The 25,347-nt window shown below is 46.6% G+C and overlaps 1 protein-coding gene across 2 annotated transcripts in view; it reads right to left on the minus strand.

The window, feature by feature from the left end:
• The window catches only part of LOC114673187 (uncharacterized), a 42,687-nt gene extending 17,340 nt beyond the window's left edge, over positions 1 to 25,347 (minus strand). Inside the window, exons 1-4 of one of the 2 annotated variants that reach the window (XM_077972625.1) lie at positions 25,152 to 25,347; positions 23,247 to 23,350; positions 6,750 to 6,883; positions 1,875 to 2,124 (exon numbers count right to left, since the gene is read on the minus strand). In XM_077972625.1, coding sequence (XP_077828751.1) covers positions 1,895 to 2,124; positions 6,750 to 6,883; positions 23,247 to 23,350; positions 25,152 to 25,205 — 522 coding nt within the window. In that variant the 5' untranslated portion in view covers positions 25,206 to 25,347 and the 3' untranslated portion in view covers positions 1,875 to 1,894. The other variant, XM_077972624.1, reaches the window with a different exon arrangement.

The following is a 25,347-nucleotide window of genomic DNA, read 5'->3' on the forward strand; positions in this document are numbered from 1 at the left end:
CAGAACCCAGCCTCCATCCCAGGCTGCCTCTAATTCTGCATATGGCATCTGTCAGTCCATAACAGGTCCATAAATTCACTCCTTCTTCCAGGGTGAAAAATTGAGAAAAATCATAGAACAGCACATGCAATGATGCATTGATGATCTCCTTCCCGCTAACCCTGTGGCCAAGAACACAAAGCAAACACGACCCCAACAGAGAAGGCAGGGGAGGAGCACACCAGTCAAACCAGCATTCCCTAGTCCCCGTCTGATCATTGAACAGACTTGAGGGGGCGCAGCACCTTTTACCTGGTCTTAGAATTTCGGCCAGCCTTGGCATGTTGGGGGCTTGGGAAGCTGCATTTTGCGTTTTGTTTTATGGCTTACTCTGGACCTCAATTTAATCAAGTCAGTGAGAGTAGGGACAGACCCCAGTCACCACCTCAGGACCATGGCAAAATTTAATGAGCTTTTTCAGGAATTTAAAGTACTCACAGAAGGGCCTTCTGCCAAAATGAAGCATGGCCCAATGAGTGTAGCCCAGCGCAGTGAGGGTGGACAACTTCAAGGCCATTGTTTTTCGGGGGGCTGTGGCAGCTAAGAGTTGCTGGGCCCCGCACAACCCTCAAAGTACTCCCAGGAATGCCACTGGTCTTTCCACAGCTGTCCAGGGGTAGAGAATCCACTGAGGGTCAATGACTCTGTTACAGTCATGCCAGTACCTTAAAGGTTTGTGGTGGGGGGTGCTGTGGAGGAGTTGGGGAGGGATTATATCTGTAGTGTGTGCACGTATGTGATGTGCATGTGCATGTATGTAATGTGTGTGTGGATGTGTGTGATGTGCAATGTTTGTGCATATGTGTGTGCTTGTACCTGTATGTGATGTGTATGCATGGCATGTATGCATATATATAATCTGTGTTTATGTGTGTGCCTGTGTGTATGGCACACCAACTGATCAATGCCAGAACAAGAAGACCAAGGAAGATCCAGAGATAAGACTGTCCTACCTCTGATTGATGGGCATCTTTGAAGAGGTAGGCTAGCATCTAGAGGTTTCAAGAGGAAGCTCTGCAATTTCAATGCTACTCTCTACTACTTCTCTGCTACTTCGGAGCTACGTTACCTTGGGCAAGATGTGTAACTTCTGGAGGACCCAGTTTTTTCATCTCTGTAGGGGGGCAATAAAAGGACCTACCTGTGGGTTTCAGGAATTAGTGAATTCATGGAAAGCACCTAGCACTGGGCACAGAGCAAGCACTCAGATGTTGGCTGTTCCAATTATCACTGCTTTGGGAGACAGTTCTTCCTGGAGTCTAACCTAAGGCTTCCTGCCTCCTTTCCTGCCTCCGGGGGACTCCATTCCCCTGATCACCATCTCTGTGTGAGACAGTCCTCTTGACTTTAGCTGCTTCTCTTTGGGAATGTCAGACGTCAACACTCCAGCTGTCCCCGGTTCATGAAGCCCAGCCAGGAAGGAACCGGGGGAGCAGATCACCAACTCTCAGCCTCACACATGCCTCGGGGACCCCAAATCCTTCTCTGGTGGCCCGGCAGACTGAAAAAGTCTGGCTGGGGTTTTCCCCGCTTCTGCCTGCAGCCAATGCCCGCCGAGGCTTTCCCTCCTAATTCCCCAGATGCCTGACGGCGTTATTGCCACAATAAAGCAATGACAGTCCCCTATCAGCTCTCAATCAGCCTAGCCTGCCCTTCGCAACCGGTTTGTCAGACCGCCCCTCCCTTCCTCGTTGTTAGCTCTCTGCTTGCTTATCTGCTGCTGGAGACAGAAGTCTCTGGTTTAATTGTGGCAAATTAATGATTGAACTCCACAGCCAGCTCCTCCCCAAGTGCACGACAATCCCTCCCATTCAAGGCGCCAAGAAGGAACTCACTGTCATCGCCGAGACCAGAGTCAGCGGGTGAAGGCAGCGACCAGTTCTGGAACCACATTCAGTCCCACACCCAAGCAGCTGAGCAAAGCTCTTCCTCCTCCATGAGGTCTCTCCCAGCCCTTCCGTTCATGACGCCTGGGTGAGACAGGTCCGTGTAGCAACACGGCTGCACTGAAGCTTCCTTTGTAGATCGATCGATGGTGCTGTGCCACATAACTCACCAGCTTACTTCGCCTGGGCATGTGAGCACCTGTGTCCGATGAGAGCAGATACATAATCAGTGTTGAGTTAATGAAGGAGCACAGATGAGTCTCCTCTCCCAACTCAATCAATTGTATTGTATAATGGTGGCTGTGTATTTAATAACATGTAACTCACAGGCACGGTTTCAAGCACTTCCTCCTAATAACTCTACGAGGTAGGTACTGTTGCCATCAACACCTATTTTACAGACGAGGCAACTGAGGCACTGAGAGGTGAAGTTGCATGTGTAAGACTCCAGTGAGTGGGAAACTAGGATTCAGATTCAGCGTCCACACACCTAAGCATCACAGGACACCCCACCCATGAGGATGCTGCCCTTATATAAAATGGTAAAGTGAAAACCTGGAATCTACCACTCAACTGAAGATCTAGAAGATGAATCCATGCCTCTCTCTGACTTTCTTTTTGTTTTTTTGAGACGGAGTCTTGCTCAGTCACCCAGGCTGGAGTGCAGTGGCACCATCTTGGCTCACTGCAAGCTCCGCCTCCCGGGTTCAAGCAATTCTCCTGCCTCAGCCTCCCGAGTAGCTGAGACTACAGGCGCGTGCCACCGTGCCTGGCTTTTTTATTTTTTAGTAGAGATGGGCCAGGCTGGTCTCAAACTCCTGACCTCAGTGCTGGGATTATAGCTGTGAGCCACCACGCCCGGCCTCAGTTGCCCTTCTCTCTTCTCCCCAGAACAACGAACACGCTGAATTTTGTTTATTACTTCCTTTATTTTCACTGTGGTTTTAATATATATTGACATGTCCCCAAATAACATGCTTGGCTTTTTGAACTTCATAAAAATATCTTTATGTTATATGGAGTCTGTAACTTCCCTACCCTGAAGTCATGAACATGTTTTTCTATATTTTCCTGCCTACTCCTCCGATGTTCTCTGTCTACCTCAGTACTCCTAGGTATAACCTAAGCTATTTTAATTTGTATTTAAGGATATGTTCTTTGCCAAATGTTATCGAGTTTACAAAATAGCTCCTCATCCATCTCTTTCAGCACACAATGCCCACTCCTTTCTTTTTCTAACCATCTAGAAGCCTCTACAATGATGGTACCCATGTTTGACAAAGGGTTTCTGGGCACTTCCGGACAGCCTGGGAATGTATTAATAGTTGGGAACTGAGATCAATATGTCTTAGATGTTTCATGGCCTAAGGGACAACGGCACAGCATTGCAATGAGGCTAAGAATGGGCTTTGGAGTCAGGCGTTCCTAGAGTTGAATCCCTTGCGTCAATCAGCTGTTGACATAAGAGTGTTGCAAACAAATGACTTGAACACTCAGTGGCTTCAAACAAGGGACATTTCATCCTGCATTTGCAGTCCTACAAGGCTGACTGTGGTTCTGTGGTCTACAATGGACTCAATGTGCAGCTTAGCGTGAGTATGCCTGTTGACTGAGCTTGGATCCCAAGCTATGGGTTGGTATCAGTTATCTACTGCTGTATAACTACCCCAAAACTTAGTACCTTAAAACAACAATTATGATTTCTTTCTCATGATTCTTTGGGTTGCCTGGGCTGATCTGCTGATGTTGCCTGGGTTCACTCATGTGGGTAGGGTCCAAGACAACCTCACCTGTGCAGCAGTTGGTGCTGGTTACCCACTGGGGCTCTTCCATTCTCTTCCATGTGGCTCCTTCTCAACCAAGCTAGACAGACTTCCTCACAATATGGTGGGCCCAGGGTTCCAAAAGGGTGGGAGGCCAACATGCAAGGTCTCTCAAGGGCTAGGCTCCAGAACCCACACCCTTCACTTCTGCCACATTCTATTGGCCAAAGCAAGTCACAAGGCAGCCCCCAGGTGTGGGATGAGAGAGAAACAGACTCCTGCTCTTGATGACACAAGTGGCAACTTCACACTGTAAAGGCCCATGAGTTGAGGGTGGTGTGATTCCTTAGTTGGTGGATGGCAACGCAGGGAGGTGATGAACACAGCCTAGCACATCCGGGCCCTAGTCAACTCATGTTTTTTTCTCAAGCCAAGACTGAAGGGCCAGTTGTAACCTGGGACACACACTTCTTCAGGTGACCACAGGAGCCCAAATCAAGCCAAACTGTACAAGTACCTGGCAGCTACTACTCCTGGTATGGTTGCTAACATTCCATCAGCCAAAGCACATCACATAGCCAAGGCCAACATCACGGTGCGGGGATAGCAGGGAAGGGTGTGTGTGTATAAAACTAAACAACAATCCAAGCTATCATAGCCCCACTGTAAATTCTCATTCTTAGTTGACCCATCAAATACATGGGTTGTTTTAAGGCAAAGCGACCAATTCATCCCTATTTGCTTGGGACTTTGTTGGATTTAGTACTGAAAGTCTCATATCCCAAGAAACCTCTCAAACCTGTGCAAATGGGATGGTTTATCTTCCCTATTCTGAGGACTAAAGGAGACCCTCCCAATGGCTGCCAGCCAGATATCATCATTATGACTAGCCCCATTCTGTGGAAGAGAAAAGCAACTTTTCAGTGGCCATAGAGACAGTAGGTGGAGTAGCCAATATTCAAACCTGACCCTATTGAAGCAGCTCTCTCTTATCATACATTTCCCATACCTGTTGCCTCCACAGTCCTTCTCATTTGAGGTCTTCCTGGTCTTTATTTTTTTTATATTAAAACAATTTTTTTTTTTTTAAGACTGGGTGTCGATCTGTTACCCAGGCTGGAGTGCAGTGGCGCAATCTCAGCTCACTTGCAACCTCCACCTCTTGGCCTCCAGTGATCCTCCAACTTCAGCCTCCTGACTAGCTGGGACTCCAGGTGTGTTCTACCATGCCTGGCTAATCTTTTGTATTTTTAGTAGAGATGGGGTTTTGCTACGACGCCCAGGCTGGTCTCAAACTCCTGGACTCGAGCAATCTATCCACCTTCGCCTCCCAAAGTGCTGGGATTATAGGCATGAGCCACCATGCCCAGCTCAAAACGAAATGTTTTAATTGGCAAACAATAATTGTACATATTCCTGGGGCCCATGGTGATGTTTCCACACATATAATGTATAGTGATCAGATCAGGGTAATTAGTGTATCCATCATCTTAAACATTGATCATTTCTTTGTGTCAGGAATATTCACTAGCCTTCTAGCTATTTGAAACCATGTATTATGGACATTCTACGGTGCCATAGAAGACTAGAACATATTCCTTCTATCTAGCTGTCATTTTGTATGGATTTCAACAAACCTCTATAAAGGGGAATGAGTTTCTCTCTGTAAAGGGAGAAACCAAGTCCCAGGGACATCTGCCAATGAGGAATATGGAGTACTGGGGCCAGCCTGGAACAGAGGCTAGTCACAGGAAACAGAGGGGCTAACCCATAACCAGGAGGAGGCCCTGAGAGACAGGGAGGAGGATGCCGCCTGGGCTTGGGCTGGGCTTGGCTGAGAATGGCTGAACCTCAGCACTATGCCTCTCCAATCTCCCATGACTTTAAGCTTTGGGAAATGGCCCATGAGGTCTGACCCGCTAGAGTTGGATTTCAATCCTGCCCTGGGCTCTAACTCACTCACTGTGTGACCCGGGGCAAGCTGTTCAACCTCCCTGGGCCTCCATTTCTCTGTTTATGGATGACCTGCCTGTCTTCCCAAGAATCACTGGGAAATGGAGCCTTGGAGTTCCCTAGAGAAAGGAGGTGTTATGGTAGGCTATCTGGCCACCAGAAGGTGAACCCCAAAAGAGTGGCTTGGTAGTTTTTTTCTCAGAGAAATTCCACAAAGAGGAGGCATGTTACAATGGAAGAATATTGGATTTGGAATCAGAATACCAGGTTCCAGTCCTGATTTGCTATTTAAAAGTCACCGATTGTCTCAAAGCTATGGTCTTGCTTGAGTGTGAATCACAATTCTTGCCTTGTACGGGGAGGATCAAATCAGGTAGGAATGCAGCCACATCAGTCACCTGGAAGGAACATAGGCATCCGCAGAGGAGGGCTGAGGTGTGGAGTCTTTGCCCCAACATCAGTTAAGTGGTGAGTGAATTGACTTGAATGAAACTGATGAGGATGGTGGTAACGATGCTCTAAAGCACCCGAGATTTCCCCCGGTTCCCTCAGGGAAGCCCCACTCTGAGACCTGAGACCACCACTCCCAAATCCCTGTCCCAGATTCTTTCCTTTTCCGAGGGCATTTAGAGGACAAGCACCTTCTGATCGGAATGTTTTCCAAATACTCAACATCTGGAAGGAGCTGTTACAAAGGCCCCCTTTGTGCAGCCGGGAAATGGGCTGGCAATAAAACAGGGCCAGACCCCGCCGAGCTGGGAATGGCAGTGGGGAGAGGGTGGGTGAGAGGAGCAGCGCAGAGCAGCCTGGGAGGAGGACCTGTGAGAGCAAGGTCGCTGAGAGGGGTGTCCGGGCAGCATGGGACAATGGAGAGTGGCCATTGCATATCCAGCGCTTTCTATGCGCTTTCTCTATAGTGTCTTATTTATGTAAAAGAAAGTTTCGGCAGTGGTCACAGTGAGGGGGGAAGATGTATCTGAAGCATGGTGGGAAAGATGGGAGAATTCACTCAACAGTGTAACATTTTTCAGGTCTTGACCGAGAAGGCAGAAAAACCTTCCCTGCTGGAGTGTTAAAAGGTGACAATGCCCCCAACCCTGTTTCTAACCTGCATCATTCCTCCACTTCCTTAGAGCCATGTGCTCAGAAAGCAGGTCCAGGTCCCCTTGCAGGAGCCTCCTGTCCCTTTGGTCCAGCAGGTGTCTGTAAGTCTGTGTGCAGGCCCTCGGGGGTTTATGGGACCTATAAGAACAGAAGATGCAGTGCCATGGTTCTTCCCATCTATTCTACCGCAACCAAGCAATGCTCTGCCCTTTCTTGTATGTCCCCTGGCCCCAAAGCAGTCTGAAAACACAAGGGAGTTCTCTTGATGGAAACTTCTTGGGAGACTGCAGGACTGCTATGCAAAAGCCGCTTCCCAAAAGCCAGAAAGCCGTCTGCTGTTTCCTTCCAAAAGTATCTGGAAATCAATTCAGGCAGCTCTTGCAGAATCTCAGAATCTCGGGGCTGGAACGAATCTCAGGAATCCGATTGCAAATGGGCAGTGGATGGACCACCTGCTTGAGACTCCACGAGGGGGCTTGTTAAACATGCAGAGTCCCAGGCTGGGCCCTGGAACCACCTGGTGAGGGGGGATGGGGAGTTGGAACCCAGAAATTTACATTTGTTAAACTCTATGAGTGATTTTTCATTCAAGTGTGAGCAGTATTGATCCAAATCCTGACCCAGCCTCCAGGACAGCAGCACTTGCTAAGGTAAGACACACAGCTGTTTTTTTCCATTCTTAAACTTAAATAAGGCTGCATGCATTTCCCTCAGCATTCAGAAAGGCTTTCCCAACTTTCTTTTTTTATATCTAATCTTAGCTTTCTGATCATCCTCCTGGCATAATTTATTGAGCACAGACTATCTACTGGACGAGTTCATTGCATATTGCCTTTTTACTATTCATGACATCCTTTGAGCCACATACAGTTGGAGGCAGCTGGAGAAGCAGGGGAAAATAAGAAGAAAGGAGGTCGTGGGAAAAGAAGGGAAAGGCAGAGAAGAGGAAGACATTCCCTTATCCCCTGCCTTTGGGAACAATAAACTGACTTCTTGGTGTGTCCTGGTCATTTTTACAACTGGAGCAGATAGAGTGTTATTAAAACTCAGAACTGCCACATTTGTAAAAACTAAATTCTACTTTTGTTTTTCCAGATTTCCCAGGCCATATTACATCTTTCTGACCAGTTGGATGTTATAGGAAGTCAGCTCAGATGCTTCTAGGAAACCTTAAGCTTTTGTGAGAAAAAGAAGGCATGCAGCTGGTACTAGCCTCCCCCTCTTCTCCCAGCATTGGACAGTGCATTCATTTTCTAGGGCTGCCATAACAAATTACCACCCTCTGGTGGCTTAAAGCAACAGGATCTTATTATCTCAGAGTTCTGGAGGCTTAGAAGTTTAAAACCAAGGTGTCGGCGGAGCCATTCTCCCTCCAAAGCCTCTAGGAGAAAATTTTCCTTGCCTCTTCCAGCTCCTGGTGGTTCTTGGCTGATATGGCTTGGCTTTGTCCCCACTCAAATCTCATCTTGAATTATAGCTCCCATAATTCCCACGTGTTGTGAGAGGGACCAAGTGGGAGGTAACTGAATCACAGGAACAGGTTTTTTCTGTGCTGGTCTTGTGATAGTGAATCTGTCTCATGAGATCTGATGGTTTTATAAAGGGGAGTGCCCCTGTACTTGCTCTCCTGCCACTGCCATGTAAGATGTGACTTTGCTCCTCAATCACCTTCTGCCATGACTGTGAGGACTCCCCAGACATGTGGAACTGTGAGTTGTTTCAACTTCTTTCCTTTATAAATTACCCAGTCTCAGGTATATCTTTATTAGCAGTGTTAAGAACAGACTAATACACTGGCATTCCCTGGCTTGTGACAACGTCATTCCAATCTCTGCTTCTGTCTTCATACGGCCTTTTCCTCCCTGTCTTTGTGTGTCCTTCTCTGTCTCTTATTATAAGGACACAATTACTGAAGCTCACTCTAATCCCATATGATCTCATCTCAATCCTTAACTACATCTGAAAAGATTCTATAAGGTCACATTCTGAGGTTCCACGTAGACATGGATTTTGGAGGGGGACAGTATCCAACCCACCCACAGATAGGGACATTGTACTAGTCCATTCTTACGCTGCTATAAGGACATACCTGAGACTGGGTAATTTATAAAGGAAATAGGTTTAATTGATTCATAGTTCTGCAGGGCTGGAAACTTGCGATCACCGCAGAAGGGGAAGCAAACACGTCTTTCTTCACATGGTGGCAGGAGAGAGAAGAATGAGTATGAGCAAAGGGGAAGCCCCTTATAAAACCATCAAATCTCATGAGAACTCACTCACTGTTACGAGAACATCATGGGGGAAACAGCCTCCATGATTCAATTACTTCCTACCAGGTCCCTCCCATGACACGTGGGGATTATGGGAACTACAATTCAAGATGAGACTTGGGTGGGGTCAAGCCAAACCATATCAGACATGATTTACAGGGCCACAGCAGCCTGAGGGGCAGCGTGAGGACAAAAATAAGCTAAGAAAGGAGGCAGAGACATCAAAGGCTACATGTGAAGACTCTGAGCTGAGTCATGAGCTGTCAGGTCTGGAAAGAGTCAGTGCAATAAAAAGCAGCATGGTTCACATTGGCTGTGGAGTCACCCAGACCTGAGTTTAAATTCCAGACCACCGTCACTTTTAAGGGGAAACTCAGAAGAGTTTTCTCATGGCTTTAAACTTATCTAACCTCTTTGAAAACTTTATTTGAGGAATACACAAGATAATGCACTCCATAATTCACTCACACTCCTTGTTCTTTACCTAAGAGCAGCAACTTTGCCTTACTTATTTTTATATCTCCTGCATATGACACATAAGATACAATAATTAATATTTGTGGACCCAGAGTAATCAACCAAATATTTGTTATGTGTCAGTAGCTACTTAAATATTACAAGGCTTCAGTTTCTACCTGTGAAATATAGGGATTTGTTGGGCCTGGGTTACTGGAGTGTTACTGGAATAACAGGTAATTAAAGATCAGGAAGGCTTCCAGTTCAACATGGTAGATGAAGTATGCATGTGTGCCCCCCACTCCAATCTCATATTAAATTGTAATTCCCCAGTGTCGAGGGTGGGGCCTGGTGGGAAGTGATTGAATCATGGGGGTGGATTTCTCATGAATGGTCTAGCACTCTCTCCCTTGGTACTGTCCTCATGATAGTGAGTGAGTTCTCATGAGATCTGGTCGTTTAAGTGCAGCATCCCCCCGACCCGCGCTCTCTTGCTCCTGCTCTGGCCATGTGATGTGACTGCTCCCCTTATCCTTCTGCCACGATTGTAAACTTCCTGAGGCCTCCCCAGAAGCCGAGTAAATGCCAGCATCACACTTCATGTACAGCTTGCAGAACCGTGAGCCAATTAAATCTCTTTTTTTTTTTCTTCATTTTTTTTTTTCTTTTCTTGAGACAGAGTCTCACTCTGTTGCCCAGGCTGGAGTGCAGTGGCACGATCTCGGCTCACTGCAAGTTCTGCCTCCCGGGTTCACGCCATTCTCCTGCCCCAGCCTCCCAAGTAGCTGGGACTACAGGCGCCTGCCATTGCGCCTGGCTAATTTTTTTGTATTTTTAGTAGAGATGGGGTTTCACCGGGTTAGCCAGGATGGTCTTGATCTCCTGACCTCGTGATCCACCCGCCTCGGCCTCCCAAAGTGCTGGGATTACAGGCGTGAGCCACCGCGCCCGGCCCGACTCTTTTCTTTATAAATTACACAATCTCAGATATTTCCTTATAGCAACATTTGAATGGCCTAATACAACATGATTCTTTCCACTCCTTCCCTAGGCCCCTGAAATGATACTAAACAAAATTAAAAGATAAAAAAAGTCAGAAAGACAAAGAGAATGAGAGAAGAGAGGACATGAGAGGGTTTTGAAAGTCAGCAGCTCTCTCTTCCTCGGCGCTGCCTACAGAGGTGGCAGCCGTCTCCTACTCGGCGTCGTGGCCCCCTCAGACCCCTCCTGAAGCCCAGGGTCATCAAAAACAGAACCAAGAAGTTCATTTGGCACCAGTCAGATCCATATGTCAAAATTAAGTGTAAATGGCAGAAACCCAGAGGTACTGACAACAGGGTTCATAGATAGTTCAAGGAGTTAGAAGTGCTGCCAATGTGCAAAAAATCTTACTGTGCTGAGGTGGCTCACAATGTTTCCTCCAAAAATGGCAAAGCCATCATGGAAAGAGCAGCCCAGCTGCTCTCAGAGCCACCAGCCCCAGTGCCAGACTGCACAGCGAGGAACATGAATAGACAGCTCACGTGCGTATCTTATTTGTGTTTAAATAAAACCATAAAAACTGCCTGAAAAAAAAAAAAGAAAAAGAAAAAGAAAAAAGTCAGCAACTGATTTAGCTGATTAAAAAAAGTCGAAGCACAACTGACTACAGAGGAAGAGGCCATGCAAGGTAGCCCACCCACACCTTGACACACCAGGAGGTAAGGAATTGGATGGAGTCACCTGTTGTCTCCCAAGGCAGTGTGTGCAATGGGGCAGGGAACAGCAGGCTTCCTTGAGAGACTGTACCAAGCTACCGGAGCTCCCGGATCCCCAGCACACCCCTGCCCTATGCACCAGGCAATTCCTCCTCTGCCACAACAGGAGACAAAACAGAACCAGGGAGGCTCCAGATGTGGGGACTGCATAGGGCAGGGGCAGCACAAGGACCAGAAGACAGGCGTACTAAAGAAATGTCAACATGCCCCTTCACCTAGTTTGCTCTCCAAATGTTAGAGACCAACTTACAGTCCACCCATGAGCACATGAGCATCGTCTGGATTCCTCTGTGGTAAGATAGATCATCCCAAGAGAAAGCCCTAAAGATAGTGATATTTAAGAGTCTCCAGTGAAAAGTGGAGTCTCTCTCTGGCTAAGTGCCCTACAGCGAGATTTACCAGCTGTCTGGTCCCATCTCCCTCCACCCCTACATCCAGAGCATTCAATGAGGCAAGCATCATCAGGCAGTTGGAGAAAATTCCCAGTAGGAAAGACAGAGACTAAAATAAGAAAATAGTGTGGGGTGGGGTGGGGGTGGGGGGTGGTGGGAGCAGGGGAGGAGAAAGAAACCTGGAGAAAATAGGGAGCAAAAGAAAACAAAAACAAAAATGATGACCTCCTTTCATTATTATCCCTGGATAGATAGAAGAAAGCATTGCATTCAAGAAATAAGAACAGAAGGCCACAAGATGGAATTTTATGGCAACTAGAGCTTTTAAAAATTACTAAGTTTCTCTTATTCCTCACTAAAAGAAACAATAAGACAGAATGATGAAAAAGAAGATCAAACCAGGGATTCCAAGATCCAACAAATAAGAATTCCAAAAGAAGAACAGAGAACAATTGAGGAAAGGAAATTTGAAATAAGAAAGTGAAGATGAGTTTCCATATTGAAATGGATGATCAGGGGCCCAGTTCAATGAATGAAAATAGACCCATACCAAGACCCTGTGTCATGAAATTTCAGCACATTAGACAAAAAATAACCTTCAAAGGAGAGAAGTAGGAGGTGAGGAAAGGAGAGGGAAGGAGAGAGAGAGAAATTTCATATACAAAAGAAAAGGAATCTGAAGAGTACTGAACAATTTAATAGCAACACATAAGATGAGAAGGTAGGCCAGGCGCAGTGGCTCACGCCTGTAATCCCAGCACTTTGGGAGGCCAAGGCGGGCGGATCACGAGGTCAGGAGATCAAGACCATCCTGGCTAACACAGTGAAACCCTGTCTCTACTAAAAACTTCAAAAAATTAGCCGGGTGCAGTGGTGAGTGCTTGTAGTCCCAGCTACTCGGAGGCTGAGGCAGGAGAATGGCATGAACCTGGGAGGTGGAGCTTGCAGTGAGCTGAGATCGTGCCACTGCACTCCAACCTGGGAGACAGAGTGAGATTCCGTCTCAAAAAAAAAAAAAAAAAAAAAAAAAAAGATGAAAAGGTAATGGAGCAATAATATAAAATTTCTAAGATAAAGTGATTTTCCACCTAGACTTCTATAGCAAACAAACTGTCAATCAAGTGTGACAGAAACATTTGAGGATATGCAAGTTCTCAAAAAAATTCCTTCCCCAGAAAGCTATGGAAGGATGTGCTCCATCAGAATGAGGGAGTAAATCAAAAAAAAGGAAGATTTGGGAGAGCCTGGTAGCAGAGTATTTCATTCAGGGATTGCCTAGGGTGGCATAAAACAGATTCGTAAGCAAAGAGACATTTATTGTGCTCAAATACAAAAGTCCAGTGGGAGCAGTCATGATACAACAGTTCCGTGATGTCCTAATGTGCCCAGTGCTGACTGTCTGTCTTGTCTTACCAGAGCTGGTGTACAGATTCCACCCTCATGCTTGCCTCATGGTGCTATGGTGGCTGTCCCATCTCTAGCTTTTCATCTGTATTCCAGGCAGGAAGAAGAATGCAGCAAATGAGAAAAGAATAGCATCTACCTCAGAAAAAACAAAACTTTCTTAGAAAGATTGTCAGCAGCCTACTGCTTTTGTCTCATTGTCCAGAATTGTGCCACGCTCTAGCTGCAATGGGCTGGGAAATATAGTTTTTAGGTTGGTGCATTAGTTTCCTATTGGTGTTGTAATAAAAAACCATGAAGAGTGGTTTAAAACAAAGCAAATGTATTATCTTACAGTTTTGGAGGTCAGAAGTCTGAAGTGGATCTCACTGGGCTAAAATCAAGGTGTCCTTGGCAATGCCAAGTGCTTTTCTGGAGGTTCCGGGGAGAATTTGTTTTTTCATCTCTTCCAGCTTCTAGAGACCATCTATTTTCCTTGACTCATGGCTCCTTCCTCTGTCTTCAAAGCTTACAATGGCCAGTTGAGTCTTTCACACCTTGTATGACTCTGACACTCTTCTGCCATCTTTGTCCATTTACAAGGATACTTGTGATTACATCTGTCCATTGGGAAGATCCTGGGTCACCTCTCCATCTCAAGATCAGCTGGTAAGCAACCTTAATTCCATTTGCAAACTTGAATCCCTTTTGCCATGTAACATAAGACAATCACAGGTTTTGAGGATTAGGACACAGATATCTTTTTTATTTTTATTTTTAATAGAGATGGGGTCTCGCTCTGTCACCCAGGCTGGAATGCAGTAATGCAATCGTAGCTCAGCTGCTGCCTTAAACTCCTGGTCTCAAGCAATCCTCCCACTTTGGCCTCCTAAAGTGCTGCTGGGATTACAAGGATGAAGAATCATATCTGCCCGGGACATAGACATTTTTAGGAGACCCTTATTCTGCCTACTATCTACTATACTGGGCATAGTAGACATAGTTGCAGCATTGTATAAAATCTGGGTCATTTTACTTTTTTTATTTGAGACAAAATCTGGCTCTATTGCCCAGGCTGGAGTGCAGTGGTGCCATCTTGACTCATTGCAACCTCTGCCTTCTGGGCTTGAGACATCCTCCCACCTCAGTCTCCCAAGTAGCTGGGACTACAGGCACCCACCACCAGGCCCCACTAATTTTTGTATTTTTTTGTAGAGATGGGGGTTCGGTGCCCAGGCTAATCTTGAACTTGTGAGTTCAAGCAATCCACCTGTCTTAGCCTCCCAAAATGCTGGGATTATAGGCAATGAGCCACAGCCCCTGATCTGGGTCATTTTATTTAGTGTGAAGGGAAGTGTGAACTTAGGCAGGCACACGTGCTAAGGATTATGGAGTAGAAAGATGGGAGGAGGCAGGGGTCCCCAGTGGTACCACAGAGTCATTTCTCCAAACCCAGACTGAACCTCTGCTGTACTTCAAGTTACACGAGAGAAACCTACCCTTATGTGGTTAAGCCGCTTTAGCGAGGCTTGAGTTCCATGAAGCCCAATGTAAGCCTAAGGAAACTTCCACGTTTTAAGGTAAGAATTCAATAGATAATGTTTAAAACCAAAACAAGGAGAAATTCCAGGACGAGTATGGTATTGGGAAGTAGGAGGTAAATATCAAGAGAAACATCTAAATCAGAATTTAAAGAGGTGCCCCCGGGGAGCAGATTCAGAGTTGGGGACGTAGAGGACAGAGCATGGCTGACTTCCTTCAAAAATGGTTTTCATGCCATTTGACTTACTAAGCTTCATTCATCTGTTATTATGCTGAATGAAAATCAATGTTTAATTCAAAAGTGATGATAATAGTTTGGAGCACCTATAGCAATAAACTAGGAGGTGCAAGAAAATTATCCACCCATGCAATTCCCCCGACTGGGCTGCGTCAGGCTGGAAGGGTCATGAAATGGTTTCTGCAGGGGCCACCATGGAGCACAAAAAGGAGATGACCGCACAGCCTTGGCACAACAGTGGTCCTCATTTACCTTCCCCAGCGAGGGTGCCCAGCATCCTGCCAGCCCTCCTGAGCTACAAAGGACAGGCAGTTGGGGCAGAATCATTTTCTTTCCCTAACAAGATCTCATTTTAGGACCAGAGCTCAGAAGAGCAAACCGAGAAAAGAAAAGTCAGGGGCTGGTTTCAGGGAGAAGAGTGACCACGGGCCATTCCTTGGGCCATGTCTGCTTCTCTAAGCCTGGCCCTGGGGAACAAAACTTAGATCTTGATCATCCAGCATAGCTCTGGCATGCTGAGCGTGTGATACACCTGTCTCCACCGTCAGGCAAATGAGTGGGTTCGCAGGCAGAGGCCTGCCCTGCCAAACAATGCTCCCCTTTGTCCCCGCCCAGGGCTCAGGAGCCACAAGGAAGCCAAATCCATCAGCACTTGTCAGGGCCCTTGATGCACACAATGCAAGTTATGATCCACACTCCCCGGCAAAGCCCCAGGCTTCCAGCAGGCAGCATTAACTGACACGCAATGTGTCAGTCAGCCTTCTAAAAGCCGGGGTGGGGACCCGTGCAAGGGGGCGACTGAGCTCTCATTCCCAGAAGCCAACCAGAGCCAGGAAAGGGGTTGCTGAGACTCCAACACATCATTTTCATAAAAACAACCCCAGGACAGCCTTGCATTAGGAAAAATCATTTCCCGTATTGGGAACGGGCTCTTCTGATGGTGGCTTTAGTAAACACCATGCACACCAGACCTGTGCAGTGCACGCCCTTGGCTCACGTGCCCGACAGCTTACGGGACGGGCCAGGGATGAGGGAGACTGGAAGTATGAATTCCCAAATCAGACGTCGCCTGGAAAGCGTCGCCCCCTCCTTCGTAGCCAGCAAGGTGGCAGGCTTTACAGAAGCTAGGGGATTTTGTGACCAAAAAGAACCTGGAAGAGGCCTCCGTGGAGGCTGCCCATGTTACTGTGTGCAGTTCTTGGTGCATCCTGCAAACCACACTGGTCTGTCCTTTTCTGTTGGGTCACCCCCTCCCTGCCTCCGCCCTCCCACCACGTGACTGCCAGTCACCAGGCCAGGAATATCACAAGTGTCTTCCTCGGGCAAACAGCCGTTCCTCTGCAGGCACCTGGACTGACCCTGGCACTCGACACAGAGGGAGGCGACGGAAGACGAGTGTGTGTTCAAAGTCTGCAGTCCCCTGGGGGGGGTCACTGGCACCATCTGTCTCGGCTACTGGGGCAAGGCAAGTTCAGAGCTACAATTAGTGCTGATTCAGCCATGCTCCCTCAGTCTCATTCCCTAGGCTTCCTCACAAGCCTAGTTATGGGCATGAAATGAGCTAGGGAATGAGTTTTCAGAAAAGCACACATGTTTCCTTAGAAATACAAGATACTTGAGCCAAATAATATCAAGTAAGATTCTGTTGTTTTTGGCCAAAGGTCACTGTTTAACTTAAAGGAAAGCAATAAAATACATGCAATATATAAATTCTATAAATTATAGTTATAGAGTAAATTATAGTAAATTTATACAGTAAATTATAGTTACATAGTAAATTATATAGTGTCACTTTTTTTGGAGTGATAATGGTACTGGAGTCACATAAAAAAGAATGCCATTCCTTCTCAAGATACATACTAACCTGTTTATGAATAAAATGACAAGATGTCTGTTTATTTGTTTTAATTTCTGGGGGAGATGGAGTCTCGTTTTGTCGCCCAGGCTGGAGTACAGTAGCACTATCTCAGCTCACTGCAACCTCTGCCTCCCAGGTTCAAGCGATTATCCTGCCTCAGCCTCCTGAGTAGCTGGGATTACAGGCCTGTGCCACCACACCCGGCTAATTTTTGTATTTTTAGTAGAGAGGGGGTTTCACCATGTTGGCCAGGCTGGTTTTGAACTCCTGACATCAAGTGATCTGCCCGCCTCGGCCTCTCAAAGTGCTGGGATTACAGCTGTGAGCCACCGCACCCAGCCTGTTTGTTTGTTTTTAATAACAAGGAGGAGGAGGCAGGTGAAGAGGGCAGGACTGGCCAAGGGTTGACGGTTATTGGACTATGTGATGGGGACATGAGGGCTCATGACACCATTCTGTTTGCTTGAGCATAGGTTTGAAATTCTCCATGATGTAAGGTTGAACAAAAGCACATTTTAAAGATCAAGACAGAATAAAGAATAAATCAGGAAGTGAACAAACTTATGCATGCCTTGCAAAACAAATGATCAGATCTGGCCTCGCTTTGAAATTATAGTGGCTAGAACAGATTTGGTTTTGCTTTTCGTAACCAGACAGTAAGAAGGTGAGGAGGCTCCTGTGGGTGTCAGACAATAAACCACTCGCTGGTTTTTGGTTCTTGTTTTTGAGATGGGGTCTCACTCTGTTGCCCAGGCTGGCCCTCACCGTTTTATTAGGATTCCAGAGCAAAACCTAGTGACAATTACTCTCAAAATATATCTGCTGTAGTATCAGACATGTCTAACAAAGTTAGTGATCAGACGGGAGGCTGACTATCCCTAAACATAGCTCAGTGTCTCTTGCCTGTAATCCCAGCGCTTTGGGAGGCCGAGGTGGGCGGATTACCTGAGGTCGGGAGTTTGAGACCAGTCTGGCCAACATGGCGAAACCCCGTCTTTACTAAAAACACAAAAATTAGCCAGGCATGGTGGTGCGCACCTGTAGTCTCACCTACTTGGGAGGCTGAGGCAGGAGAATCGCTTGAACCTCAGAGGCTGAGGTTGCTATGAGCCAAAAATCACGCCACTGCACTCCAGCCTGGGTGACAAAGCAAGACTCTGTCTCAAAAAAATAAAAAATAAAAACAAAAGGACAAACTGGTCAGGTATAATGGCTGGCAACAATCTCTTTTAATCACCTGGTACCCTAAGGTAAAGCATCCCCAAAAACTTCAAGGATATTTTTATTACTTTTGTATGCTACTTGAGAGAGCCGTAATTCCATTTTTAGCTGGTGCATTGTTCAAGCTAATGTTATCTACTTAATCTTTTCCTCTGGCTATTTTGGTTCTTAGCAGGTTGTGTTGCTTGAGATTAAGATTAGAGAGGTAATATCAAAACCACCAGTTCAATACCTGAATTGTAACAGACACATCCACCTGCAGAGATGTTCTTTCCTTCTGATTGGCAAGATTGTAACCTACTTCTCAACTGATTTCAGCATCGAACACCCCGGGCTGGCTCAATTCCTTTCTACACCTGCCAAGAAAATCTAAGTGGGTAATGATGGTGACCAATCTACAGGCCATGGGCAACACAGGAAGTCAGTGGGCCCGCAAAAAGCTGGGCACCAGGTGCTACGGGTAATATTCTCAGGGCCCAAAATGGGTGGCACCAGCCTCCCTGACCAGTCAAAGGAGGCAGGAAATGGAAGCTGAGCTCACGGTGGGAGGAAGCTGGGTGTGGGTGATGGTGGCAGCCCTGGGCAGAGAAGGGTGTGTTTCTGAGGGCGCCTTGTGCCCTACCTGTTTGCTGCACCTTTCCAAACCACAAAGCCCTGCCTGCAGCTCCCTGCCAAGGCTGATCACAATCTGCACGCTATCGGCATTGTCATCTCTTATGCAGATGCACACTGAGTTCCCCGAATTCTCAGGACGCACCCCTGAGGAATCTTGCCTTTTCCCTGCGCCATGCCGCTTGCCCATTCAGGCACGTGGCAGCACACCACCACAGGGATGCCCAGGGTGCCAAGCTGCATGCCCGCTACCTCCCCTCCCTCCTGCTTCCTCAGCCCGCCTCTTCTACCTTAACCCTGAGCCTCAGAAGGAGGCTGAACCATCTCCCTGTTTTCATTCTTGTCTTTTGCAGTTGGGAAATGAATCTTCAGTGACAGAGCCCACAGAGGAAGACACCCAAACCTGACCCTCCTTTTAACCTTGCGAGCACTATCACCCAGCCAGATACCACCACTGTTTCCCGAGGACTAAGAGGGATGGCCCTTTGCCTGGTGGAGCTGTGAGGACGATGATGGGAAATGGGCATGCTGGCATTGGAGTTTTTCTGGATTGGAAAAAGAGGATTTTACTTTTCAGCACCTGCCAGCATGATAGGTTTGCCAAGAATTCCACACTAAACAAACACACACTCCTACATCACCCCTCCTCCCAAGCAGGCATAACCCACTGGGGAAGGAAACAGCTTAGGAAGGCGGATGACAGGGGTTCGTGAACCTTGCTAGTTTCCAGGGCACAATCCATTTTAATCTCTACCAGAGGATTTAAAAGTCTATTCTGTCAATATCGCCCTTATTAGTAAAGTTTGGGTCCCAAAGCAAGAAAACTAAGGCTTAATTTTGACTTAGAAGATTGTTGTTGTTGTTTTACTGTAAGTTTTGAATAGGTAGTATGTGTGTGTATTTATACATATACATGAATAACATTTATTCATGTATATGTATAAACAATTAATATATTTTATATTTTAACATATAATACATATTATATAATATACAATATATAATTATAATATATGTAATTATATATAATATAGTATATAAAATATAAATTTATAATGTAATATATAAATATATAATATAAATATAATATATAAACATATAATATAAATATAATATATATAATTATATATTAAAATATATTATATAATTATACATATATTTCAATATATAAAGTATATGTATAATTATATAATTATATATTAAATGTATGATATAATTATAATATATAATTTATATATATTATATATAATATAATATATAATTTATATATATTTATAATTTATATAATTTATATATATTTATATATATTATAATATATAATTTATATATATTATAATTATATATTTTATATAATTATAATTATATTTATATAATTATTATATGATTATATAATATATAATATATAATATATAATTATATATTATAATATATAATATATAATTATATGTATAAAGTATATGTATAATTATATATTTTTAATATAGAAAGTATATATTATATATAATGTATATGTAATGTATATGTACAATTATATATTTTATATTTTTAATATATACATATAATGTATATATGTATAATTATATATTTTTAATATAGAGCATATTTTAATGTATATATAAATTATACACATGTATATACAATGATATGTACACACATACAAATGTATATGTCAGTATTTATGTATATATTTAGATTTGAAAGCCTTGGGGGACATGTAGGTCCATATCCTCTAGTAGACATCGTAGTGGGACCCTGGCTTTTGGTTACTGTTTCCCCCGTGTCTCCTATTCCCTTTCCGTCCCATATTTTCTTGCAAAGAACAAGCAATGACTGAGGCTTTCATAGCCATTGTCACAGAATAGGTCCTGTGGGGAGTTGATTTGTAAAAAGTTCCTGAACCAAAATAAAGGTAGTGACCAAAATGAAGGCATCTCTGCCACCTCTCAATTGGTATCGATGTGGAAACGGTAAGTTGATCTGAAGCTTCTTTGTGCCCAGCCCCACTGTGCTGACGAGAGCAGACAGGGTGGGAGAGAGAAGGGCACACAGAGTGGACCTGCGGATGCCATTCCTCAGGCCCTTGAAGGAACCAAGAGTTGGCTGCAGCCCTGACCCATAGTTCTGGGAGATGGGTCCGTGGTAACCCCTCAGGGAAGAAGAGGGCAAAAAGGCCAGGATTCCCAGGGCTCATCCAGAACAGCCCATCTGTCCAGACGGGTATCCTTGATTCCAGTACCTTCCCTGCTCACACATCTCTTTCATCCATTCATTGTACCACTTTGAAGTGTAGAAATATGTAAAAGAGAGAATAAAATCACATCACTGCATGTAGTTTGCTGTGTCATGCTTACCCTAGTGGATGAAAAAGAGGCCCATGCACCTATGGAAGCCACTCTTGAGCCAACAGACTATGGCAGAAGTGATGGGATGTCATGCCCATGCTTACGCTATATTACATAAGACCCTCACTTGCTAGCTGACTCAGTCGAGGGGCTCTCCTTGCTGGTTTGATCAGTAAGCAGCCATGCTGGGAAAAACCCATGTCCCTAGGAGCTGAAGGAAGCCTCCAGCTGGCAGCCAGCAAGAAGCAGGGTCCCTAGTCCCAAACCTGCCAGAACTGAATACTGCCAGCAACGGGAGTGAGTTTGGGAGCAGATGCCTCCCCACTCGAGCCACTGGAGGAGACTATAGTTAGGCCAACACCTTGATTACAGCTTGTGAGACCCTGAACAGAGGCCCAGTTAAAACTGTGTCCAGATTTCTAACTGAGAGAAACTGAAATACTCACGTGTTGTTTTAATCTGCTGAATTCGTGGTGGTTTGTCACACACAAATAGAAAATGAATACAACGACCATCTCCCACCAAGTTACCAAATATGATCAATGTTCACATGGAAGAAATGTACAGACTCATACATTATCTATTCAAGAGCAGTCCTTTGTTTTTTAACCTGTGTTACAGGCTTGTTAGGAACTGCAAAAATTTACATTTTTTTATTTTTTATATTTTTTTGAGACAGAGTCTTGCTGTGTTGTCCAGGCTGGAGTACTCTGGTGTAATCTTGGCTTATTGCAACCTCTGCCTCCCGGGTTCAAGCGATTCTCCTGCCTCCCACTCTGGCCTCCCAAGCAGCTGGGACTACAGGTGCGCAACACCACACCCGGCTGATTTTTTGTGTTTTTAGTAGAGACGGGGGTTCACCATGTTGGCCAGGCTGGTCAGGAACTCCTGGCTTCATGAGATCCACCCGCCTTGGCCTTCCAAAATGCTGGGATTATAGGCGTGAGCCACCACTCCTGGCCAAAAACTTTACATTTCTATAATTTCACATAATAAGTTCGGTAAGTATTTTCACTGAAACAGCAGAAAGGGAGCTGGTTCTAGCTGAAGACAAACTTTGAACAAGTTTAAATTTTACTAATCTTAAATCAGTTCAGCCGGGCGCGGTGGCTCACGCCTGTAATCCCAGCACTTCGGGAGGCTGAGGTGGGCGGATCACGAGGTCAGGAGATTGAGACCATCCTGGCTAACATGGTGAAACCACGTCTCTACTAAAAATACAAAAAATTAGCCAGGTGTGTTGGCGGGTGCCTGTAGTCCCAGCTACTCGGGAGGCTGAGGCAGGAGAATGGTGTGAACCCGGGAGGCGGAGTTTGCAGTAAGCCGAGATTGCACCACTGCACTCTAGCCTGGATGACAGAGCAAGGCTCTGTCTCAAAAAAAAATCAGTTCACTATTGTTTTCCATGGGACACACTCCAGGGCATGGTGGGGACAAAGGCAGTCTGCAAACTCAAGTGCACATTGAACCCGACCCTAAAAGGCAAAGGTCAGAGAAAGGGTACACCTCCGACCTCCTTCCTGCACAACCACAAAGTAGAACCCAAGATTTGGCTACGGGCCTCCCCTCTTTGCATGTTCCCCAGGCTTGCCCCACGTTTCCACTTTTCCCTGATGCATCCTGGGCTTCTTGGAGGTCATGGTGAGAGACAGGACTAGCTGGATTTCCTAGGCCAACTAAGAATTCCTAAGCCTAGCTGGGGAAGGTGACCACACCCACCTTTAAACACGGGGCTTGTAACTCAGGTCACACCCGACCAATCAGGTAGTAAAGAGGGCTCACTAAAATACAAATTAGGCTAAAAGCAGGGTAAAGAAATAGTCAAATCATATTTCGCCTGAGAGCACAGTGGGAGGGACAATGATCGGGATACAAACCCAGGCATTCGAGCAGGGAGTGGCAACCCCCTTTGGGTCCCCTCCCATTGTATGGGAGCTCTGTTTTCATGCTATTAAATCTTGCAACTGCACACTCTTCTGGTCTGTGTTTCTTACGGTTCGAGCTGAGCTTTCACTTGCTGTCCTCCATTGCTGTTTGCCAGCCGTCTGCTGACTTCTACCCCTCCGGATCTGGCAGGGTGTCCACTATGCTTCTGATCCAGTGAGGCACCCATCGCCACTCCCGTCCGGGCTAGAGGCTCGCCATTGTTCCTGTGTGGCTAAGTGCCCAGGTTCGTCCTAATCAAGCTGAACACTGGTCACTGGGTTCCATGGTTCTCTTCCATGACCCCACGGCTTCTAATAGAGCTATAACACTCACCGCATGGCCCAAGTTTCCATTCCTTGGAATCAGTGAGGCCAAGAACCTCAGGTCAGAGAACAAAAGGCTTGCCACCATCTTGGGAGCTGCCCACCCCATCATGGGAGTGGTTCGCTACCATCTTGGGAGTGGCTCGCCACCATTTTGGGAGCTTTAAGAACAAAGACCCACCTGTAACAATGGCTCTTGTAATCAGTGAAGGGAGATGCCAGCTTGGCCTTAAACCCCAGGGCTGGGTCCTCACCACGTCCAAACAGGCTGGATCTGCTTACTCCCTGCCAGGAGGAGGGAGGCCAGTGAGAAATGTATTATTGTGGTTCATCGTGCACCAGAGAGTGGAGACTATATCAGAAAAGGCCCCGCATGATTTCCAAACTGATCTTTTAATTTGGGGGAGGACCACAGGCGGTGAGGATGCTGGGATACAGGTCCAGAGGTTCACCCTCTGCAACCAATCACACACCTTTCCTTGGGCCCACACAAACCAGTTGCTCCTCTGTTACAGGAAAAGGGTCCTAATCCAGACCCCAGAGAGCGTTCTTGGATCTTGCACAAGAAAGAATTCAAGGCAAGTCCGCAGTGCAAAGTGAAAGCAAGTTTATTAAGAAAGCAAAGGAATAAAAGAATGGCTACTCCACAGAGCAGCCCCGAGGGCTGCTGGTCACCTATTTTTATGGTTATTTCTTGATGATATGCTAAACAAGGGGTGGATTATTCACGCCTTCCATTTTAGACCATATAGGGTAACTTCCTGACGTTGCCATGGCATTTGTAAACTGTCATGGCGCTGGTGGGAGTGTAGCAGTGACAACAACCAGAGGCCACTCTCGTCACTATTTTAGTTTTGGTGGATTTTGGCTGGCTCCTTTACTGCAAACAGTCTTTATGACCTATATTGTGTGCTGACCTCGTATCTCATCCTGTGACTTAGAATGCCTTAACTGTCTGGATATGCAGTCCAGTAAGTTTCAGCCTCGTTTTACCCAGCTCCTATTTAAGATGGAGTTGCTCTTGTTCACATGCCTCTGACACTTCCAGCTCTTCCACTCAGGCACATCTTCCCTGTCTTGGGGCAGAGGGCAGTAGCCCTGAGGATTCTCAAAGGTCCGGGGTCCCCTGAGCAGCTCCATCAGAAGCCCCATCGGGGCTCTCTGACGTCTCTCTGAGGACAGATGATGGCTCCCCAGGACCCTTTCCCTTTTAAGCCGCCGGCAGAGTCCAGGCACTTTCACGGGGTTGAGAGTTAGAAGGTCAGAGCGCGGGAGAGAATCCAGAGGTAGGTTCAGGGTTACTGTTTTGCTCAGCCCTGGATGGCCAGGCCCAGTCCCCAGCATCCTGCTGGAAGACGGACAGCGACGGTTTAGTTCTTCCCAGGGCAGGAGAGAGAAGCACAATTGTGGGCTGGGTTCCTTCTGCCTCTGAACACACCGCCACCCCTTCTCCCCGTTGCTGGGCTGGGGTGTGTGGGAAGATGAAGGAAAAGTGAATTAACTAAATGGGGTTCCTGCAGCGTCTGGGAAGCCTCTAAACCCCCAAGCACCTCAGGCCTCCCTGCCCTGATTCAGAGGTGAGGTTACCTAAAAGCCAAGGAAGTCTGGGCTTCGGGGACCCTCACTCACAGGCCCCCTTCCAAAAAAAGCCCTGCACCTAAGTTTGTGTTGGGACTTCTGTATTATTTTTCCCAAAGGGTGCTCCCCACGTTGGATACACCTCCGGCCCCCAAAATCTGGATCCACCCTGGAAAGGGACAAACTGGGGGCCGCCGACCCACAGACGGCCAGCGGGGAGTCCGACTGGCCTTGGTATCTCCAAGAGAGGTAACAGCGGTCGCCCCTTGCGTCCCTCCCGCTCCGGGGCGCATCGTCCCCTGCGTGCAAAGCCCAGCACCGCCGCGAGTCTCACCTCCGCCCCGCGCAGGTAAACAGCCACCAGCCGCCCGCCGCCCGCCCTGCAGGGCAGCCTGGGGACCTGTTCCCGGCGCCACGCCCGGCGCCCCGGGGAGGTCCAGCCCACAGGCCCCGCCGACTGGGCGCCGCGCCTCGGGAACATGCACCGGCGCAGGCAGCCCGGCCTCACCTGGCCCCAGCGCGGATCCGGATCACACCTGCCTGCTGGGTGATCCGAGGGCATTCGCAGAAGGGGGGGGACAAGACCTGGGAAGGGACGCCTGTGGCTCAGAAAGACCCTCAGGCAGGACCGGGTGGGGGGTGCGCTGATAAAAATTCCTGGAGCTGTATAATTCACATCGCAGATTTGTCCCTTTGCCTCAATC

The sequence above is a fragment of the Macaca mulatta genome, chromosome 16 (genome assembly GCF_049350105.2).
Source record: "Macaca mulatta isolate MMU2019108-1 chromosome 16, T2T-MMU8v2.0, whole genome shotgun sequence".
Lineage (NCBI taxonomy): Eukaryota > Metazoa > Chordata > Mammalia > Primates > Cercopithecidae > Macaca > Macaca mulatta.